The sequence below is a fragment of the Mobula birostris genome, chromosome 1, assembly GCF_030028105.1.
Source record: "Mobula birostris isolate sMobBir1 chromosome 1, sMobBir1.hap1, whole genome shotgun sequence".
In the NCBI taxonomy this organism is placed as follows: Eukaryota; Metazoa; Chordata; class Chondrichthyes; order Myliobatiformes; family Myliobatidae; genus Mobula; species Mobula birostris.
Window position 1 is genome coordinate 80,037,744 of NC_092370.1, and position 18,594 is coordinate 80,056,337.

Genomic DNA, 18,594 nt, shown 5'->3' on the forward strand with positions numbered 1-18,594 from the left:
AATAGGTGGAATTCATTGCCTAATGTGGCAGTGGATGCCAAGTCTTAGATTGAGAGGGAAAATAAATTAGCCATGATAGAATGGCAAATGGCCTAATTCTGCTCCTTTGTCTTATGTTATTTGTTGTGTATGCAATAATTCAGTAATATTTAAGTAATATTTTATATGTGTATAGTTTGATTAGGCATTCTTTGTTTACATAATTCATTATGGGTTATATGTACGAATGGCACATGTCATCAAATACATGCGCCTCGCTAGAAGTAAAATAAAACTAAGACACGGGTTATCCCCAGCTCTCCTGTAGTTATCTTTCAATTTCTGGAGTTACAAAATAAAAGTGTTTATAAAATAAAACATTGACAGACTTTGACTGTCAACCCTTTCTCCCAGGGTAGAAGTACAAAACGACTTGCATCCAAGGTGAGGAGAAAGCCAGAATAAAAAGGTGGGGGAGAAATGGAGTACATGTTGATAGGTGATTGGTGAGTTGAGGTGACATAGGAGGGAAAAGGTAGATAGAAAGGGGAGTGAAGAATGGGAACAAGATGAGAGGCTGGGAGGTGATAGGTGGAAAAGCAAAGGTCTGAACCCTTTATTTTGGCTTATGCCCTCAGTTTCCAGTGCTGATGGAAAGCCTCGACATAAAGCATCAACTGTTCATTTACTCTATAGATGGTGCCTGACCTGTTAAGTTCCTCAAACATTTTGTATTGTTCCAGATAAAGGATGGACAGTCTTTGGAATCCTTTATGTGAAGATTTCGATAAGGACAAATTTCTATCAGCATTATTCTCTGTTCCCTTCTTAACATGCTTGTCCAGTCTCCCTTTATTTGAATGGAGTTTGTTGCCTACTGTTCTTCCAACCAAAATGTGCTGTGTTAGTAAACTCCATATTCCTGTCATTCTTTCTTTTCACTTTTCTCCCCTAATCTCTTGGTGATCATCTTATATTGTTGGCCATGATTTTGTTTTGCACTCATTATTGGCAATATCATTATAACATCAACTTATCAAATCTTTCCTTGTTCTAAGAAAAAAAAACTTTTTTTTGTGCAGTTATGCATTTTTGGTATCGTACTGAATTCTTCACTGCATCCTCTCCAATGATTCCATATCCTTTTTATAATATGGTGACCAGATGTGTGGTCTACATAGAGTCAACGCAGACCTTGGTGCAAGTTACTTTTCAAATTCCAATCTTCAAAATAATCCCAAGGGTTTGGTTTGCTTTTCATTGTGCTTTACTTTCTTGTGTGATTTGTTATTTCTTCTCCAGGATCTTTGTTCCCCGAGATCTATTTTTTAAATAAGCTACCCCCTTATTGTTTCAATCAAAATATACAATTTCATGTACTGGAACACCAGGTGCAATTAATTTCCAATTCAATGTTTATTGAAATCTGCCTCAGGACTGTGTTTTAGTATCACTAATTTAGAAACTGTTTGAATGCAGAGAGTAAAGTACTTATGCAAAATTATAGTTACATCATCTTTATAAGCACAAAGACTTTCCCTTTTTCTAAAATATCACAAATGTAGAAAAAGGCTTATGTGGTGCAATGTCTCTTTCTTCATTTAATCATAAAATTGAAGAAAGTTTAACTCAGCACCCTTCTCATCACTCTCAATATAAAACGTGAAGAAAAAGATTTTAATGCAGAAACACAGCAAGGGGTTTGGGTTTTTAAGTATGGTACACTTTTTAAAATTCTGCTAGTACTATGCAGTATTTCTCTTCTGCTTTCACATCCCCTTCGCCCCATCATTACCACTAATGAAGGGAATGAACTGTCCTTGTAGAAACCTTATTCAATGTGCAAAACAAGGTTCCACACAGTAAGCTTATTCAGAAAGTCAGAATGCATGGGATCCAGGAAAGTTTGGTCACATGGATTCAGAATTGGCTTGCCTACAGAAAGCAAAGGGTCGTGGTGGAGGGAGTACATTCAGATTGGAGGATTGTGACTAGTGGTGTCCCACAAGGATCTGTTCTGGGACCTCTACTTTTCGTGATTTTTATTAACGACCTGGATGTTGGGGTAGAAGGGTGGTTTGGCAAGTTTGCAGACGACACAAATATTGGTGGTGTTGTGGATGGTGTAGAGGATTGTCGAAGATTGCAGAGAGACATTGATAGGATGCAGAAGTGGGCTGAGAAGTGGCAGATAGAGTTCAACCCGGAGAAGTGTGAGGTGGTACACTTTGGATGGACAAACTCCAAGGCAGAGTACAAAGTAAATGGTAGGATACTTGGCAGTGTGGAGGAGCACAGGGATCTGGGGATACCTGTCCACAGATCCCTGAAAGTTGCCTCACAGGTGGATAGGGTAGGTAAGAAAGCTTATGGAGTGTTAGCCTTCATAAGTCGAGGGATAGAGTTTCAGAGTCTCGGGGCAATGATGCAGCTCTATAAAACTCTGGTTAGGCCGCACTTGGGAGAACTGTGTCCAGTTCTGGTCGCCTCACTATAGGAAGGATGTGGAAGCACTGGAAAGGGTACAGAGGAGATTTACCAGGATGCTGCCTGGCTTAGAGAGTATGCATTATGATCAGAGATTAAGGGAGCTAGGGCTTTACTCTTTGGAGAGGAGGAGGATGAGAGGAGACATGATAGAGGTGTACAAGATATTAAGAGGAATAGATAGAGTGGACAGCCAGCGCCTCTTCCCCAGGGCACCACTGCTCAATACAAGAGGACATGGCTTTAAGGTAAGGGGTGGGAAGTTCAAGGGGGAAATTAGAGGAAGGTTTTTTTTTTACTCAGAGGGTGGTTGGTGTGTGGAATGCACTGCCTGAGTCAGTGGTGGAGGCAGATACACGAGTGAAATTTAAGAGACTACTTGACAGGTATATGGAGGAATTTAAGGTGGGGGGTTATATGGGAGGCAGGGTTTAAGGGTCGGCACAACATTGTGGGCTGAAGGACCTGTACTGTGCTGCATTGTTCTATGCTCTATGTAAACCATTTCGCATTTGCTGAGGTTGACTGGCTGAGGTAGGTAATGTGAAACACCTATCTATTCTGGTGAGAAACACTGTTCAAAATTCTTTGACTACCAAAATGGGGAAGGGCAGAGCCAGACACCATCTTGCAAGTTCATAAAGGAGACATAACACACTGGAGCTGCTGGAATGTGGAGCAACAAACATAACCTGCTGGAGGAACTCAGTGGATCAGGCTGCATCAAAGGAGGGAAACAGTCAAGGTTAACGGAAAACCTGTTAAAGTTCTTTTAGATTCCAGCAGCTCACTGTCACTTATTATGAAAAGTCATGCCCCTGCCTTTGACGTTGACTACAGTCACCAAACATCTGTCCAATGTATCCATGGCGACTGGAAGTGTGGGCCACAGGCAGAACTCACAATTGAGCTGGATGACAAGTATCTGATGAAAGTAGGGGTGCTGGAGAAACAAAGTTGACATGATTCTGGGGAGAGATTTGCCTTTGTTACATGAGTTACAGAAGAAAGGAAATAGCCAATCACATTCATCCATTAATCCAGGAATGTTGTTTCATATGTAGGCATGACTCATGCTAAAACCAAAACGTGTTTGCTGACTTTCCTCAGCTGTTCCAGCAGACACCAGGGCTTTATAAAGGTCTTAAAATATTCCATCAGGATCAGACCCAACCAGGGTTGAGTATGCCAACACTGCTACAGAGAACCAGAATAACTTGTGGGGGCCCTGAGAGATGAAATTTGGACCATGCTGGAGCTGGGTGTCAGCCTTTAAATAGTGAGTGAGTGGAGCAATACTATTGTTATTGTCCCCAAGGAGGATTGGACAGGCAAACTATATTACTACACTGGACCTTTGTAAAGGCTACTGGCAGGTTCCCCTAGATGACCAATCAAAACCCTTCACTGCCTTCCACATGCCTGAGTCTAGTTCAGTTCACTGTGACGGCCTTTGGTTTTCACGGTGCACCAGCAACCTTCCAGCAGTTGAAGGACTGTGTACACCAGGGCCGTGAGGACTGCAGTGCAGTATATCTAGATGATGTGGTCGTCTACAGCCAGCTGTGGTCAGAGCACTTGGACCATCTGAACAGGATCCTTGGGAATATTCATACTGCCAGTCTCACCCTCACTCTACAAAAATAATGAGTGGGCTCAAAGGGAGACCAGATACCTTGACTACCAGCTGGGACACAGAGAGGTTTCAGCACAAATAGACAAAGCGGAAGCGATCCACAAACAGTCTTTAACCTCACACTAAGAAGGAAGTGAAGTTGTTCCTAGGTCTGCTAGGCAGGTATCACAGGTTCATTCTCCAACTCACCACTCTGGCAGCACCTCTGACTAATCTTATTGGGAAAGCCTGTAAGCAACTCAAGGGTGTGTGAAAATGCTTTAAGCCCTTAAAATTCATGTGTTCTTCACCCATCCTTCATCCATCCAAACTTTGACAGACAGTTCCTTGTCCAGGTGGATGAACAGTGCTGGCACAAGGAGAACCTGGAGAAAAAACTCTGTCCTTTACCTGACCCAAAAACTCCTCCCAAGGGAAATCAGGTTTTCCACCATTGAAAAGGAGTGTCTGGCCACTAAGTGGGCCTTTGACAGCATTTAGTACTAACTCCTTAGCAGGGAGTTTGACCTTTACACAGACCACTGACTAGATTCAAACAATGAAGGACCGCAATGTCAGAGTGACACAGTGGTACCTAGAGCTCCACGCCTTCAAATTCTTTGTCTATTATAAAGCAGGGAAAGGAAACCTGTCTTAGCTGCTGAGCATCATCGCCAAAGGAGAGAAGGGTGGTAATGTGATGGAGAGCACTTCTTACACACACACACAAATATTGCCTTGTCTTCTACCGTTGTTGCATTGAGTGTGAGCACTTTAATGTCTTCCCCGGTGTATTCTCATAATGGATCCTAAACTGAGCTGATGCACTCGGTGTGGCTTCATGGTGCCTTTCCTTCCATGTACAGTGGAATATTCCATTTCTTTAGTAATGGAGATGTGTAAATGGGTATATGTTGTTTGCATACTGTAATTAAGCTCTTAAGTTAACCGTGAATAATTAAAGATGGTACGTCCTGGTGCCTAATAAATGGGGCTCCGCTCTCAGTAAGAGACACACAGAGAGACGGACTGCCAAGAGGTCACATTGGACAAAAATAGTATGGAGGTGTTATTGTGTTATCTGGTAGATATCTTTGTAAATATTGGCAATTTTCTTTTCACTATTTTTGCAAGTTTGAGTTTTGATGCACCCAATAACCCTTACAGTAAAGTGGAAAGTGACTCCAGCCATTTTTTTCTTTAATCAAAACCAACAGATCTAACACCAAAATTTTCTATTTCCCTCTATAGGTGCTGCCAGATCCGCTGCTCAATGGCCTCTGCCCAAATATCTGATAGATTCACTTCATCTGTACACTGCATGTCCAGCACAGCCAATTACACATGTACCAAGCTCTAAATAAAGTACAGTAGTGGAACTCAAACTGATTGAGCATTTCCTTTGAATTTGAGCACATAATCTTTGATTTGAAATCTGCAGACAATGTTCACCATTTCTGCAAAGCTCTATCTAAGATCAAATGATTAAAAAGCTTACCGTTCTTCTTCTCCTTCACTGAGATCATGCAGTAAAACGTAGTATTTCAACGTATTTGGAATAAACCACTTTGGATATGAGTAATCACTGCTGTGCTGAATACGATGTTGCTCTTGTGATAACTTCAAAAACTGTTCTACTGGATCAGAATCCCTTGATGAGACCACTAACATGCCTGAAGGTACACTTAAGGAAAATACAATTCAAACCCAATTTCTAATTTCAAAAGTGCCTTTGGTGGACATCTCAGGCCAAAATACAAAAATAGTTTTTGATAATACTGATTTGATAAGTCAGTAATTTTTTCTTTAGTAAACACATCTTCAGTTCACTAAGCAGTGAAGTTCACAACGAAGTTCAAATTCAGGGTTAATTCATAGCAGATATGGGACAGTCCTGCTCTCTCCACAGTTTGAGATTCCTGCTCATAGGGAGGAAATACTCAATTCAACCAAGACAAAGATGCCACTTAAAATGGTAATCAATGAATACTCAGGTCATACAGAGAAGTGGGGCTGAGATAAATTATCAAGGTTGATCTTACTCCATTGTAGAAATGGCATAAAAGAGCAAATGGTTTACTCCTGCTTTTTCAAAAAACAAAGGCAGTATTAATGACATTGAGCAGCAAGTGACGGACTCACAGCAGAGATCCCATTACCAAAAGGGTTTGGTGTCAAATATGATTCCACAGTATTTTCTATCAATACTTCATACCAAACCTCCAGCCACCCCCTCAGGTGGGTACAAAACATTCTTTGATAATGTTTCTCAGAAGTAAGGGAGTTCACAGTATTGTCCTCTCCAATATTTATCCATAAACTAATATCCCCAATTAAAACATATTATCTATGATAATTCCATCGCCGTTTGTACAAGCTTGTTAAAGATTAAAGATTAGCTTTTATCTGTCACATGAGAACTGAAACATTGGAACACAGTGAAATGCATCATTTGCATCAATGACCAGCCTTAGGATGTGCTGGGAGCAAAGCACAAGTGGGGCCATGCTTCCAGCACCAACACAGGATGCCTGCAACTTGCTAACACGCAAGCCTTTGGAACATGGGAGGAAGCTAGAGCACTTGGATGAAACCCTCATGGTCTTGGGGAGAACATACAAACTCCTTACAGACAGCAACAGGAACTGAACCCAAGTTGCTGCCACTGTAAAGTGTTATATGTTAACCGCTACGTTACCATGCTGCCACAATTGTTACACAAACTGAATGTTTCATTTCCTGTATTACAAAAGTGACCGTACTTCAGAACATTCCTTTTAACTGTCAAGCATTTTGGTACAACTAATCACAAGATCCCATACAAATCAACTTAAGGAAACTTGAGAAAATTCAAGGCTTAGATTATAAAGTCCATGACAATCAAGTGTAATACATAATGCTGCATCTGGGGTCAAGCACCTCAAGGTGACTATCTCTATAGAAAGATGGTGCCACCCCCCCCCCCCCCAATCCATATCCGAACCTTGAAATCACTCAGATTCCCATTTTCCAAGTTAAATGCCAACTGATTTAATTTCAGTCAGAATTTCAATACCTATTAATTGCATATCTCAAGATTAAGATCCAAGACTCGGGAGCAATCCTTCAATCCAAATGACACATATTAATAAATAACATGACCAAGTATTTCAGTCATAATGAAAAATGTCTGAAACTTCAGTAATTCATGCCAGGAATCTGGTTTAAAAAAAAACGTACTTCATGTGGCATCAGAGTGGTTTTCTGTTAAGGATAATGTTCTCAAGTGCAACAAGATTGATGTTTATTTAAGAAAATGGGGGTAGTGGAGAATGTTGGGAACTTCACTCCACAGTAAAATACATACCATTTTCAGAGGTGCTTTCAAGCTGAACACAAATAAGACTCAAATCTGCAAAAGGGATATGTTTGTGAAGTTATTTTATTTGCATTCATTCTGCAATCTGAATTTCAGCCACAGTTAAGCCACATGTGGCTCTCAAGTGAAGCTGGTCATTCTGCCATGGCCCAACTTGAAGACACCAACCTCCATTTAAGCCAGTTAAATAGCAGAATTCCATAACCCTGCTGTCTTATTTAATCACCTTTACCTCACCACTCATCTTGATCAAATGGCAATTTCCTCACTACCTACACACCCGCAATATTGCCCCACTTACTCCGTCTCTGCTCAGTATCTGCTGAAACTCACATCCATCATACAACTGTCTCTGTACTGGTCTCACTCCTTTTAAACTGGCCATCCAAAACTCCCTGGCTGCTAACATCCCCATTCACTTGTCACTCCAGTGTTTGCTGATTTAGAGGTTCATAATCCAATAACAATCTCATTTCTTTTTAAACATCTCAAGTGCCACCTATGGCCTTGCCTTTCCCCATTTCTACATCATCACTAAAACCATCTAAAAACCTTGTATTTCTCCATTTCTGGTCTCTTATAGATCCTCTATTTTCAATCGCTCCACCATGAGTCAATGTCTTAATTTGCCTGAAGCCTCTCTATAAACTTCTTCATCCTATCCCTCTAAGTTAACATGTTCCTTAAAATATTACTTTTTAAATAATTGTTTATCTGCATTCTATTGGTCTTTTTCTTTGTATTACCTTAATGCACTTAATCATGAAATGATCTGTATGAATAGCATATAAAAGTCTTTAAACTGTACCTCAGCAGATATGACAAAGGCCAATTACCAACCCTATTATCCTCTTGTTTCTTGACAGCAAGTTTTATTGTTAACCATTCTGTGAAGACTTGAGAGGTTATATCAGATTAAAGGTTCTATATGGTCCTAATTTGTTGTTTAACCCACAGCTCCTTTGATTAACCACAGCCATTTACATGCCAAATGATGCATATACACAAGGGTCAAAAGTTTGAAAACCCATTTGATCATTTCAGAACATGAAACTGAGGATCAGACTCTGGGCTTGCTCCAGGCTTCATGTCTGCAAGCTCAGCTATGCAGCTGAGGCTGTGGGCCTGCTCCACCTGCTCCAGGCTTCGTATTTATGGACTCATTTTCATTCTGAATGTTGTTGCTTGCTTTTATTGATTGCACGATTTGTTCCCCCCCCCAACCCCCATCTCTGCACATTTGGTGTTTGGTATTTACTGGTCTTTTTTTTTAAAAATATAAATCGGACCCAGCTGGTGGCGTAGTGGCATCAGTGTCGGACTTCAGGACGAGAGGTCCCGGGTTCGAATGCAGCCAGCCGGCTCCCCTGCACGCTTTCCATCCATGCTGGGTTATGAGCTGGTGATTTCTTTGGAAACTCACCCGGCAGAAGGCAATGGCAAACCACTGCTGTAACTTGCCTCGTATGCAATTCCCCACTACGTTAGAGAGGCGTGGAGGGAAATCGTCCACTAACTGGAGAAACTCTGGATGCGATATACCTTTCCTTTTTAAAAATGGATTCTTTCAGGTTTCTTGTTTTGTGGCTGCCTGTAAGGAGACAGATCTCAGGGTTGTATATTTCATACATACTTTGATAATAAGTGTACTTTGAACTTTGATTTTACCTTGTCAGAATAAGCATATTCAGTCCAGACCACATTCATACAATTCAGAAAAAGGATACAAGCCAAATAGTGGTGTAGAAACTCATGGTCTGATGGAGGCATGGATTGGAAGAAGCATTCTCTGTAGGCTTCAAACCAGGGAGTGGTTGCTAAAAAGAATAGAATTTAGAAACACCATTAAATATTGATGAACTATTAGAAAAATAATGCCAGCTGGATACCTCCTGAAGGTGTTATTTATGGTTTACATTACACATTCACACTGGCCTGTCGGATTAGTCATACTGATACTGCAACCATTGGCCATTGAGTACCTCTGCAGTGTGGCTACAGCCACAAATTTAATTTTATTGACAGGAAGTGATTAACTGGTCTAGGAGTTCAGCATATGCATAACTTCATACAGACAGGCTTAAAACAACATTATCACCACTATTTAAGCATTTAGTCAATAGTTTTCAGTACTTCAGTTACCATGCTGCCTGGAATTTTAAACTTTAAACTTACGATATTCTGCTCTTTAGATGTGTAGGGCAATCCTTCATACCACTTACATGACTTTTTTCATCTTCACCAATTATTCAGCACAAAAATGTATAGAAAATGGAACACTTGAGCAATAATACTGAATTACTTCCATATAAAATCAAATATTCTATTGAACAGCAAATGTAGCAAATCTTCAGATCAAGCATCTGTACAGAGGGGAAAAAAGTAGCTCATGTTTCAAGGTTGATGATCTTTTATCATAACCTGGAAAATCAGTCAGTGTGTGAAGATGCAAGTTGGAAAATGACCTTCAGTCCTGGTGAAAGATCACTGACCTGAACAGTTAACTGCTTAGCATAAAATCACACGTGTGCAGCATGCCAACTATACCTGTCTATACTCACCCATTTGCCCACTACAGCCTTCCATGCCATAGTTATTCAAATGTCTGCATAGGTGCCTTTTAAATGTTGTGATTTTATCTACCTCTTCCACCTATCATGGCAGCAGTCAGAATCTTTCCATTCTGAATATCTTCCCTCACTATAAATCAATGCCTCTCATTTTAGATGACCCTCTACAATGAGGGAAGTTTCTTCGTATCTATTGTATACATGCCTCAATTTTATACTGGTCTGGCCAGTCATTCCTTTGCTCTGGGGAAACTAACCCAGCCTACAGAATGCATCCCCCCCCAAAAAAAACTGGTTAGACTGCACGTGAAGGAATGTGTGCAGTTCTGATTGGCGCACCGCAGGAAGGATATGATTGCATTGGAGAGGAGAGAATCACCAGGATGGTGTCCTGATTAGAGAACTTAATTAGGGAGAGATTGGTAGGCTGGACTTTTCCCCCCTGTAACTACAGGAAGCATTTCACACCTATTCGGCTCTTAGATGCATATTAAGAGAAAGTAGTCTCAGAATTGCATAAAATCTAGCACAGGAGCCACTTAAGCAATTCACTCCATGTCTATATACTTGTTGCAATACATACTATTCCAACTCTCTCTAAACGCATCAATAGTAGGCGGGAGGAGAAGACGGCGGCACGCCTGCGTGTGCGCAGCCCTCTGGTGATAAATGATACCGTATCTGTTAAATAGGGGCCGTGGACAATTCTGATTTGATGGAGACAGACGTGAAAGCACAGAGCAACATCTGGAGAAATTTCTGAAACGCCCGTTCGCTGCTGTCGTTACTGTGTGGTCGTGAATCTTTCGGAGGGTAGGCCTCAAAATCCCCGGCCTTGCCTGCTTTTGGCGACCGAGAAGGAGGTCGAATCATTCAGACAGAGATGGCACTCAGTACTCGGTGTTGGACAGCTGATTAGAGCTCGAAGTTTTCAGATGACTCAGAGTCGGATTGTGGTCGGCATGGCAGGGTGAGTTTTTCTTCCTTCTTCCGTCTGCATGAGATGTGGGACATTTGAGAAACTTTGAAACTTTACTATGCTCATGGACTTCAAGTTATGGTATTGTTGCACTGTTGGTAACTATATGTTATAATTATGTGGTTTTGTAATTTTTATTCAGTCTTGGTCTGTTCTGTGTTTTGTGATATCACACCAGAGGAAATAATGTATCATTTCTTAATGCATGCATTATTAAATGACAATAAAAGATGACTATGTATCTTCATAATCTAATAGTATTCACCTCAATCTATGGTTTGAAGTGCCTCAATTTATTTTCTTGTTACATTTAACTGTTCCCCTGCAATTCACCATGATGCCTATAAAAAGTATTCACACCACTACCCCAAGAGAGTTTTCATGTTTTACAACAGTGAATCAGAGGATTTAATTTGGCTTTTTTGACACTGATGAACAGAAGACTCTTATGTCAAAGTTAAAACAAATTTCTATAAATTGGTCTAAATTTATAACAATTAAACACAAAATAACTGATTGCATAATTACCCCCTTCAAGTCAGTACTTAGTAGATGCACCTTTAGCAGCAATTACAGGCTTGAGTCCATGTGGATCACTCTCTATCAGCTTTGCAAATCTGGACGCTGCAATTTCTCCCCATTAAATACATTAAATAAATTCCTCTCTTCAAGAAGGGAGGAAGAGAGAAAACAAGGAATTATAGACCGGTGAGCCTGATGTCGGTGGTGGGAAATATGCTGGAGTCAATTACAACAGATGAAATTACGACACATCTGGATAGCAGTAACAGGATTGGTCCGAGTCTGCATGGATTTACAAAGGGGAAATCGTGCTTGACTAATCTTCTGGAATTTTTTGAGGATGTAACTATGAAAATGGACAAGGGAGAGCCAGTGGATGTAGTGTACATGGACTTTCAGAAAGCCTTTGATAAAGTCCCACATGGGAGATTAGTGGACAAAATTAGGGCACATGGTATTGGGGGCAGAGTACTGACATGGATTGAAAATTGGCTGGCTGACAGAAAACAAACAGTAGCGATTAACGGGTCCCTTTCAGAATGGCAGGCGGTGACCAATGGGGTACCGCAGGTTCAGTGCTGGGACTGCAGCTGTTTACAATATATATTAATGATTTCTATGAGGGAATTAATAGTAACATTAGCAAATTTGACAATGACACAAAGATAGGTGGCAGTGTGAAATGTGAGGAGGATGTTATGAGAATGCAGGGTGACTTGGACAGGCTGGGTGAGTAGGCAGATGCATGACAGATGCAGTTTAATGTGGATAAATGTGAGGTTATCCACTTTGGTGGTAAGAACGGGAAGGCAGATTATTATCTAAATGGAGTCAAGTTAGGAAAAGGGGAAGCACAACGAGATCTAGGTGTTCTTGTACATCAGACACTGAAAGCAAGCATGCAAGTACAGCAGGCAGTGAAGAAAGCTAATGACATGCTGGCCTTCATAACAAGGGGAATTGAGTATAAGAGCAAAGAGGTCCTTCTGCAGTTGTACAGGGCCCTGGTGAGACCACACCTGGAGTACTGTGTGCAGTTTTGGTCTCCAGATTTGAGGAAGGACATTCTTGCTATTGAGGGAGTGCAGCGTAGGTTCACAAGGTTAATTCCCAGGATGGCAGGACTGTCATATGTTGAAACATTGGAGCGACTGGGCTTGTATACTCTGGAATTTAGAAGGCTTTTTGAAATGTATAAGATTATTAAGGGATTGGACATGCTGGAGGCAGGAAGCATGTTCCTGCTGATGGGTGAGTCCAGAACCAGAGGCCACAGTTTAAGAATAAGGGGTAGGCCATTTAGAACGGAGCTGAGAAAAAACTTTTTCACCCAGAGAGTGGTGGATGGATGGAATGCTCTGCCCCAGAAGGCTGTGGAGGCCAAGTCTCTGGATGCTTTCAAGAAAGAGATGGATAGAGCTCTTAAAGATAGCGGAATCAAAGGTTATGGGGATAAGGCAGAAACTGGATACTGATTGCGGATGATCAGCCATGATCACAGTGAATGGAGGTGCTGGCTCGATGGGCCGAATGGCCTACTCCTGCACCTATTGTCTATCGTCTATTATTGTCTATTGCTATTCAATGTTGTAAAACAATAAAACATGAAAATTTCCAGGGGGAGGGGAGGGAATACTTTTTATAGTCACTGCAACTCACATCAGGTTTAAACTTTAGTACAGCAAAATAAGCATTCTTGCCCCTCAAATGATGCTGATGCATTTAATGAAAACCATTAGTTGACCTGCCCTTGCAAAGCACAAGAATTTGTAATGCAAGAACATATTAGTAAGGATTAGACTGCTCAGCCCTTGATCTTGCTCTGACATTTAAAAAGGATGACACGTGCCTGAACTTCACATTCTTGCCTATTCCCAGTAAACTTCCATAGGACCATGAGACATCGGACCATTCAGCCCATTGAATCTGCTCCAACATTCTATCGTGGCTGATTTATTATCTCCTCAATCCTGTTCTTCCTTTTCCTCATAGCTTTTAAAGTCCAAGGGATTCAAATTACATTCAATGTATAAATTATACAACCTCGTGTGCTTACAGGGGAAAAAAATACAAATTATCCAAACAATAAAAGCAAGCATTCCAAACTAAATTGAGTCCACCGATCCAAAATATTGGAACAGCCAGTGTAGGCCCGAAGCCTCAGCTTTAATTCATCATATTAGCAGGGCAAATCGCCACAAAGCTCACAGACATGAACAACCAGAGCAGTCTCACAGTCTCAGCATCGAGGGGCAAGTGAATGTCATGCAGAGAGTGAGCAAAATCACCCCGGCCCTAGCTTCCAGACCTAACAATCTACCTTAGCAGTCCATCTGGGCTGGTATTTAATTTGTCCAAAGTACGCAGGTGTTTACAACGAATGGACAGTCGCAAAGCTGCGGGACTAGATGGCATCCCAGGGCGGGTACTTAGAGTGTGTGCAGCACAACTGACAGGTGTGTTTACAGACATTTTTAATCTCTGCCTCTCCCAGTGTAGAGTGCCTTCCTGCTTCAAAACATCACCATTGTTCCTGTACCCAAAAAGACCAAGGTAACATGTCTGAACGACTGGTGTCCTGTCACACTCACCTCAATAATAAGCAAATGCTTTGAGAGGTTGGTTAAGGACTACATCTGCAGCATGCTGCCACCCACACTGGACCCCCTACAATTCACCCACCGACACAACTGATCGACAGATGACGCAGTAGCCACAACTATACACACCATCCTTACACATCTGGAGAAGGATGCTTATGTAAGAATGCTGTTCTTTGACTACAGTTCAGCAGTCAACACCATAATTCCCTCCAGCCTCGACAAGAACCTCAGAGACCTCGGCCTTCACCCTGCCTTGTGTAGCTGGATCCTGGATACCTGTCAGATCGCCAGCAGGTGGCAAGAGTGGGCTCTCTCACCTCTGCCCCTCTGACCCTCACAGGTGTAGCTCAAGACTGTGCCCTAAGCCCCCTCCTTTACCCTCTGTATACCCATAACTGTGCTGTCACCCACAGCTCCAATCTGCTAATTAAATTTGCTGACAACACTACATTGATTGGCCTAATCTCAAATAATAATGAGGCAGCTTACAGAGATGAAGTCATCACCCTGACATAGTGGTGTCAAGAAAACAACCTCTCCCTCAATGTCACAAAAACAAAGCAGCTGGTTGTGGACTACAGGAGGAATGGAGACAGGCTAACCCGTTGACATCAATGAATCCGGGGTTGAGAGGGTGAACAGCTTTAAGTTCCTCGGCATAAACATCACCGAGGACCTCACGTGGTCTGTACGTACTGGCTGTGTGGTGATAAAGGCACCACAGCGCCTCTTTCACCCCAGACAGTTGAAGTTTGGTATGGGCCCCCAAATTCTAAGAACTTTCTACAGGGGCATAATTGAGAGCATCCTGACTGGCTGCATCACTGCCTGGTATGGGAACTGTAATTCCCTCAATCGCAGGACTCTGCAGAGTGGTGCGGACAGCCCTGTGCAACTGTAGATGTGAACTTCCCACTATTCAGAACATTTACAAAGACAGGTGTGTAAAAAAAAAAGGGCCCGAAGGATCATTTGGGACCAGAGTCACCCCAACCACAAACTGTTCCAGCTATCATCCAGGAAACGGTACCGCAGCACAAAAGCCAGGACCAACAGGCTCTGGGACAGTTCTGGCTATTGCATCATCTGTCAATTGATTTTGTCAGTAGGCAAATTGTAGGGGGTCCAGTGTGGGTGGCAGCATGCTGCAGATGAGGTCCTTAACCAATCTCTCAAAGCATTTGCTTATTATTGAGGCGAGTGTGACAGGACACCAGTCGTTCAGACATGTTACCTTAGTCTTTTTAGGTACCGGAACAATGGTGGATGTTTTGAAGCAGGAGAGCACTCTACACTGGGAGAAGGAGAGATTAAAAGTGTCTGTAAATACACCTGTCAGTTGCGCCACGCACATCCCGAGTACCCGGCCTGGGATGATGTCTGGCCCCTTAGCCTTGTGACTGTCCATCAGTGGAAAAACATTCATACTTCGGCCTCATAAATGACCAAGCTGCCAGTCGCATCATCTGCAGGTCTCCTTAGGGGCTCAGTATTGGCGACGTTGATTCGAGCGCAAAAAAGATTTAGCTCGTCTGGGAGAGAGGTAGTGATGTTGGAAACTCCACTGTGTTTAGCTTTGAAGTCGGCGATGGTGTGCAGACCTTGCCATAAACTGCATGTGTTGTTGGTAGAGAGTTGTGTATGGATCTTGTCCCTGTATTATTGTTTCACCACCTTGATGACTTTGCGTAGATCGTTGCTGCATTTCTTGAGCTCCTGCTAATTACCGGCAACATAATCTCTGTGTCGCACAATAACTGCTTCTTGCACGGAATTGTTGATCTGCGGTTTCTGGTTTGAATAGACCCTGACCAATCTCTGGGGGACAACATCCTAGATACACTTCTGGATGAAACTTGTGACCCCATTCGTGAACTCAGACATCCTCATCATGGAAGACATTCCAGTCAATGTCAAAGCAGTATTTGTATGCATTCCTTTAATGAATTATGTAAGCATACAGAGAATCTCAGAGCTCAGCTAACTATCTTGTACGTTTCTATTATTCCTGTTGAAACAATTTCACATTTCCCAAAACTGTACTCCATTTGTCAGATCTTTGCTTCATCACTTAACCAATGCTTTTGGTCTCTTCTAGCTCTCGTCACATTATAATTTCATGCCACCATTTGAGTCATCAGCATATTTAGCAACAATGCCTTCAGTTCCTTCATCCTAATCATTTATATAAATTATAAAAAGTTGAGGCCCCAGCTCAAGAGCACTCAGTACATCTTGCCAACTAGATAAAAAGGTCATTCTGCATTCTGATACTTAATGGCCAACAAATACCGTTACCTATTATGCCATGAGCTTACATTTTCTGCATTAACCTTTGATCTGTCACCAGATGAACATCTTGAATTCCAATTTCTCTTCTACAACAATCACTTTAAATAAAAGAATAAATTTATCAAGCATTTCCTTTCACAAAACCATAATGACTTTGCCTCACTGTTGATTTTTTTTCTCCCCCAAAAGTGAAATGTTGTTCCATCTTTGTACTAACTTCAAACATTTCCCCATGACAAATGAGGACTTTGCTTCATGCAGTTTCTCCTGGACACCCTATGCCGTAACAGCTACTTATTGGTGCAAAACACTAAGTTGCTTAAAGATCTTTGTTGGGTAGCACAGCACTTCATCTGTGGCCATTATCTACCCTGGCATTAGGAAACTTCAATTTCAAAGCTCAAAGTAAATTTTATTATCAAAGTATATATATGTCATTTATATACAACCCTGAGATTCAATTTTCCTGCAGACAGGCTCAGCAACTCTGTAGAACAGTAACTATAACAGGATCAATGGAAGATCAACCGGTGTAGAAGACAACAAACTGCACGTGGAAATATGAATAAATAGCAATAAATTACGGGATCAGATAATGAGATAGAGTCCTTAAATGAAATCATTGGTTGAAGGAACATTTCAATGATGGGGCAAGTGAGTATAATTATCCCCTTTTATCCAAGAATCTGATAGTCGAGTGATAGTAACTGTTCTTCATCTAGTGGTGCAAGTCCTGAGGCTCTCCTACCTTCTACCTGATGGCAGCAGCAAAAAAAAGAGCACGAACTAGTCGGTGGGGATCTCTGATGATGGATCTTGCTTTCCTACTACAGAGTTTCAATTTTATAAGTGCAGTTTTAATCTCAGTCTTATTTTAGATTACGAATTTCATGAATAGATCAAAGTACAACACAGTAAATTCCCAGGTGGGTTGGAACTTTCACCTGGCTACAACTGCTTCTTGCAGAATAACCAGGGGTGCAGTGCTAGTCAGAGCACATCCGGCACTTCTTTAAGAAAAAAGCCAAAATAAACAAGCTAATTAACTAGGTGCCACCCAGGGTGATTTGAGTATCTCAAAAACTGCTGATCTCCTGGGAATTTTACACACAACAGACTCTAGAGTTTACAAAGAATGGTGCCAAAAACAAAAAAAATCCAGCACGTGGATTTAACGAGATGTTTTTCCTCACAGAACAGCTACTCGCTGGATTTTTTTTTGTGGGCCAAACTAACTGACCCGTATTGGAAAATGCAAACGCATGCATTGTATTTTCGATATATTACAGCAGTATTTACTCAACAGTATTTACTCAAATGCCACATTGTATTTTCTATATTTACTATGTAACCACTGCTAGCTGAATAGAAGGTATTCACTATGTAGCCATGACTTCTGACCTGTTCACTATTAATTCCTGAAGAGAACTAGAATGAAACCAAGTAGAAAGATAACGGTGGCGAATAAGGTGATGAAATATGTGGCAGTATGTCAACGCAAGACTAATTAAGAAATAACTGTGGTTAGGGATGAGAGGACATACGGTCTAAAATGTAAACTAGGACATAATTAAGTTGGGGAGTAAAATAATAGTGGAAAGTCGAGAGCGGATATATTGATGATATGTAATCACAGGCCGACTGGATATGATAATGTAGCTAAGATAGGAAATTGCTATAAAAAAATGCTGTATACAAGCCTCGATAGGCAGTCAGCTACTAGCTTTCTGATTGTCTCAGCTTTGATTTGCAAAGTAAAGTTTGAAACATCTTGACGAGTTTTCTGCGTCTCCTTGTCGTTTGTGAGAAACGAGAAACCACGACACCCGAAGAGAAAGCAGGATCTCCCAGTGGCCACACATTTTAATTCCACATCCCATTCTGACATGTCTATCCACGGCCTCCTCTACTGTAAAGATGAAGCCACACTCAGGTTGGAGGAACAACACCTTATATTCCGTCTGGGTAGCCTCCAACCTGATGGCATGAACATCGACTTCTCTAACTTCCGCTAATGCCCCACCTCTCCCTCGTACCCCATCTGTTACTTATTTTTATACACATTCTTTCCCTCACTCTCCTTTTTCTCCCTCTGTCCCTCTGAATATACCCCTTGCCCATCCTCTGGGTCTCCCCCCCCACCTTGTCTTTCTTCCCGGACCTCCTGTCCCATGATCCTCTCGTATCCC

The 18,594-nt window shown here is 41.6% G+C and overlaps 1 protein-coding gene across 6 annotated transcripts in view; it reads right to left on the bottom strand.

Moving 5' to 3' along the window:
* The window catches only part of trappc8 (trafficking protein particle complex subunit 8), a 165,896-nt gene that overhangs the window by 107,729 nt on the left and 39,573 nt on the right, over positions 1–18,594 (bottom strand). For 5 of the 6 annotated variants that reach the window (XR_011885978.1, XR_011885979.1, XM_072257877.1 and 2 more), the window contains 2 exons: positions 9,167–9,256; positions 5,580–5,754 (listed from right to left, as the gene is read on the bottom strand). The exons of the other annotated variant lie outside the window; for it this stretch is intronic. Coding sequence is in view for 3 of the 5 variants with exons in the window: in XM_072257877.1 (XP_072113978.1) it covers positions 5,580–5,754; positions 9,167–9,256 (265 nt within the window). In the remaining 2 variants the exon portion in view is untranslated. The remainder of the gene's footprint in view (positions 1–5,579; positions 5,755–9,166; positions 9,257–18,594) is intronic. 6 annotated transcript variants of the gene reach the window in all.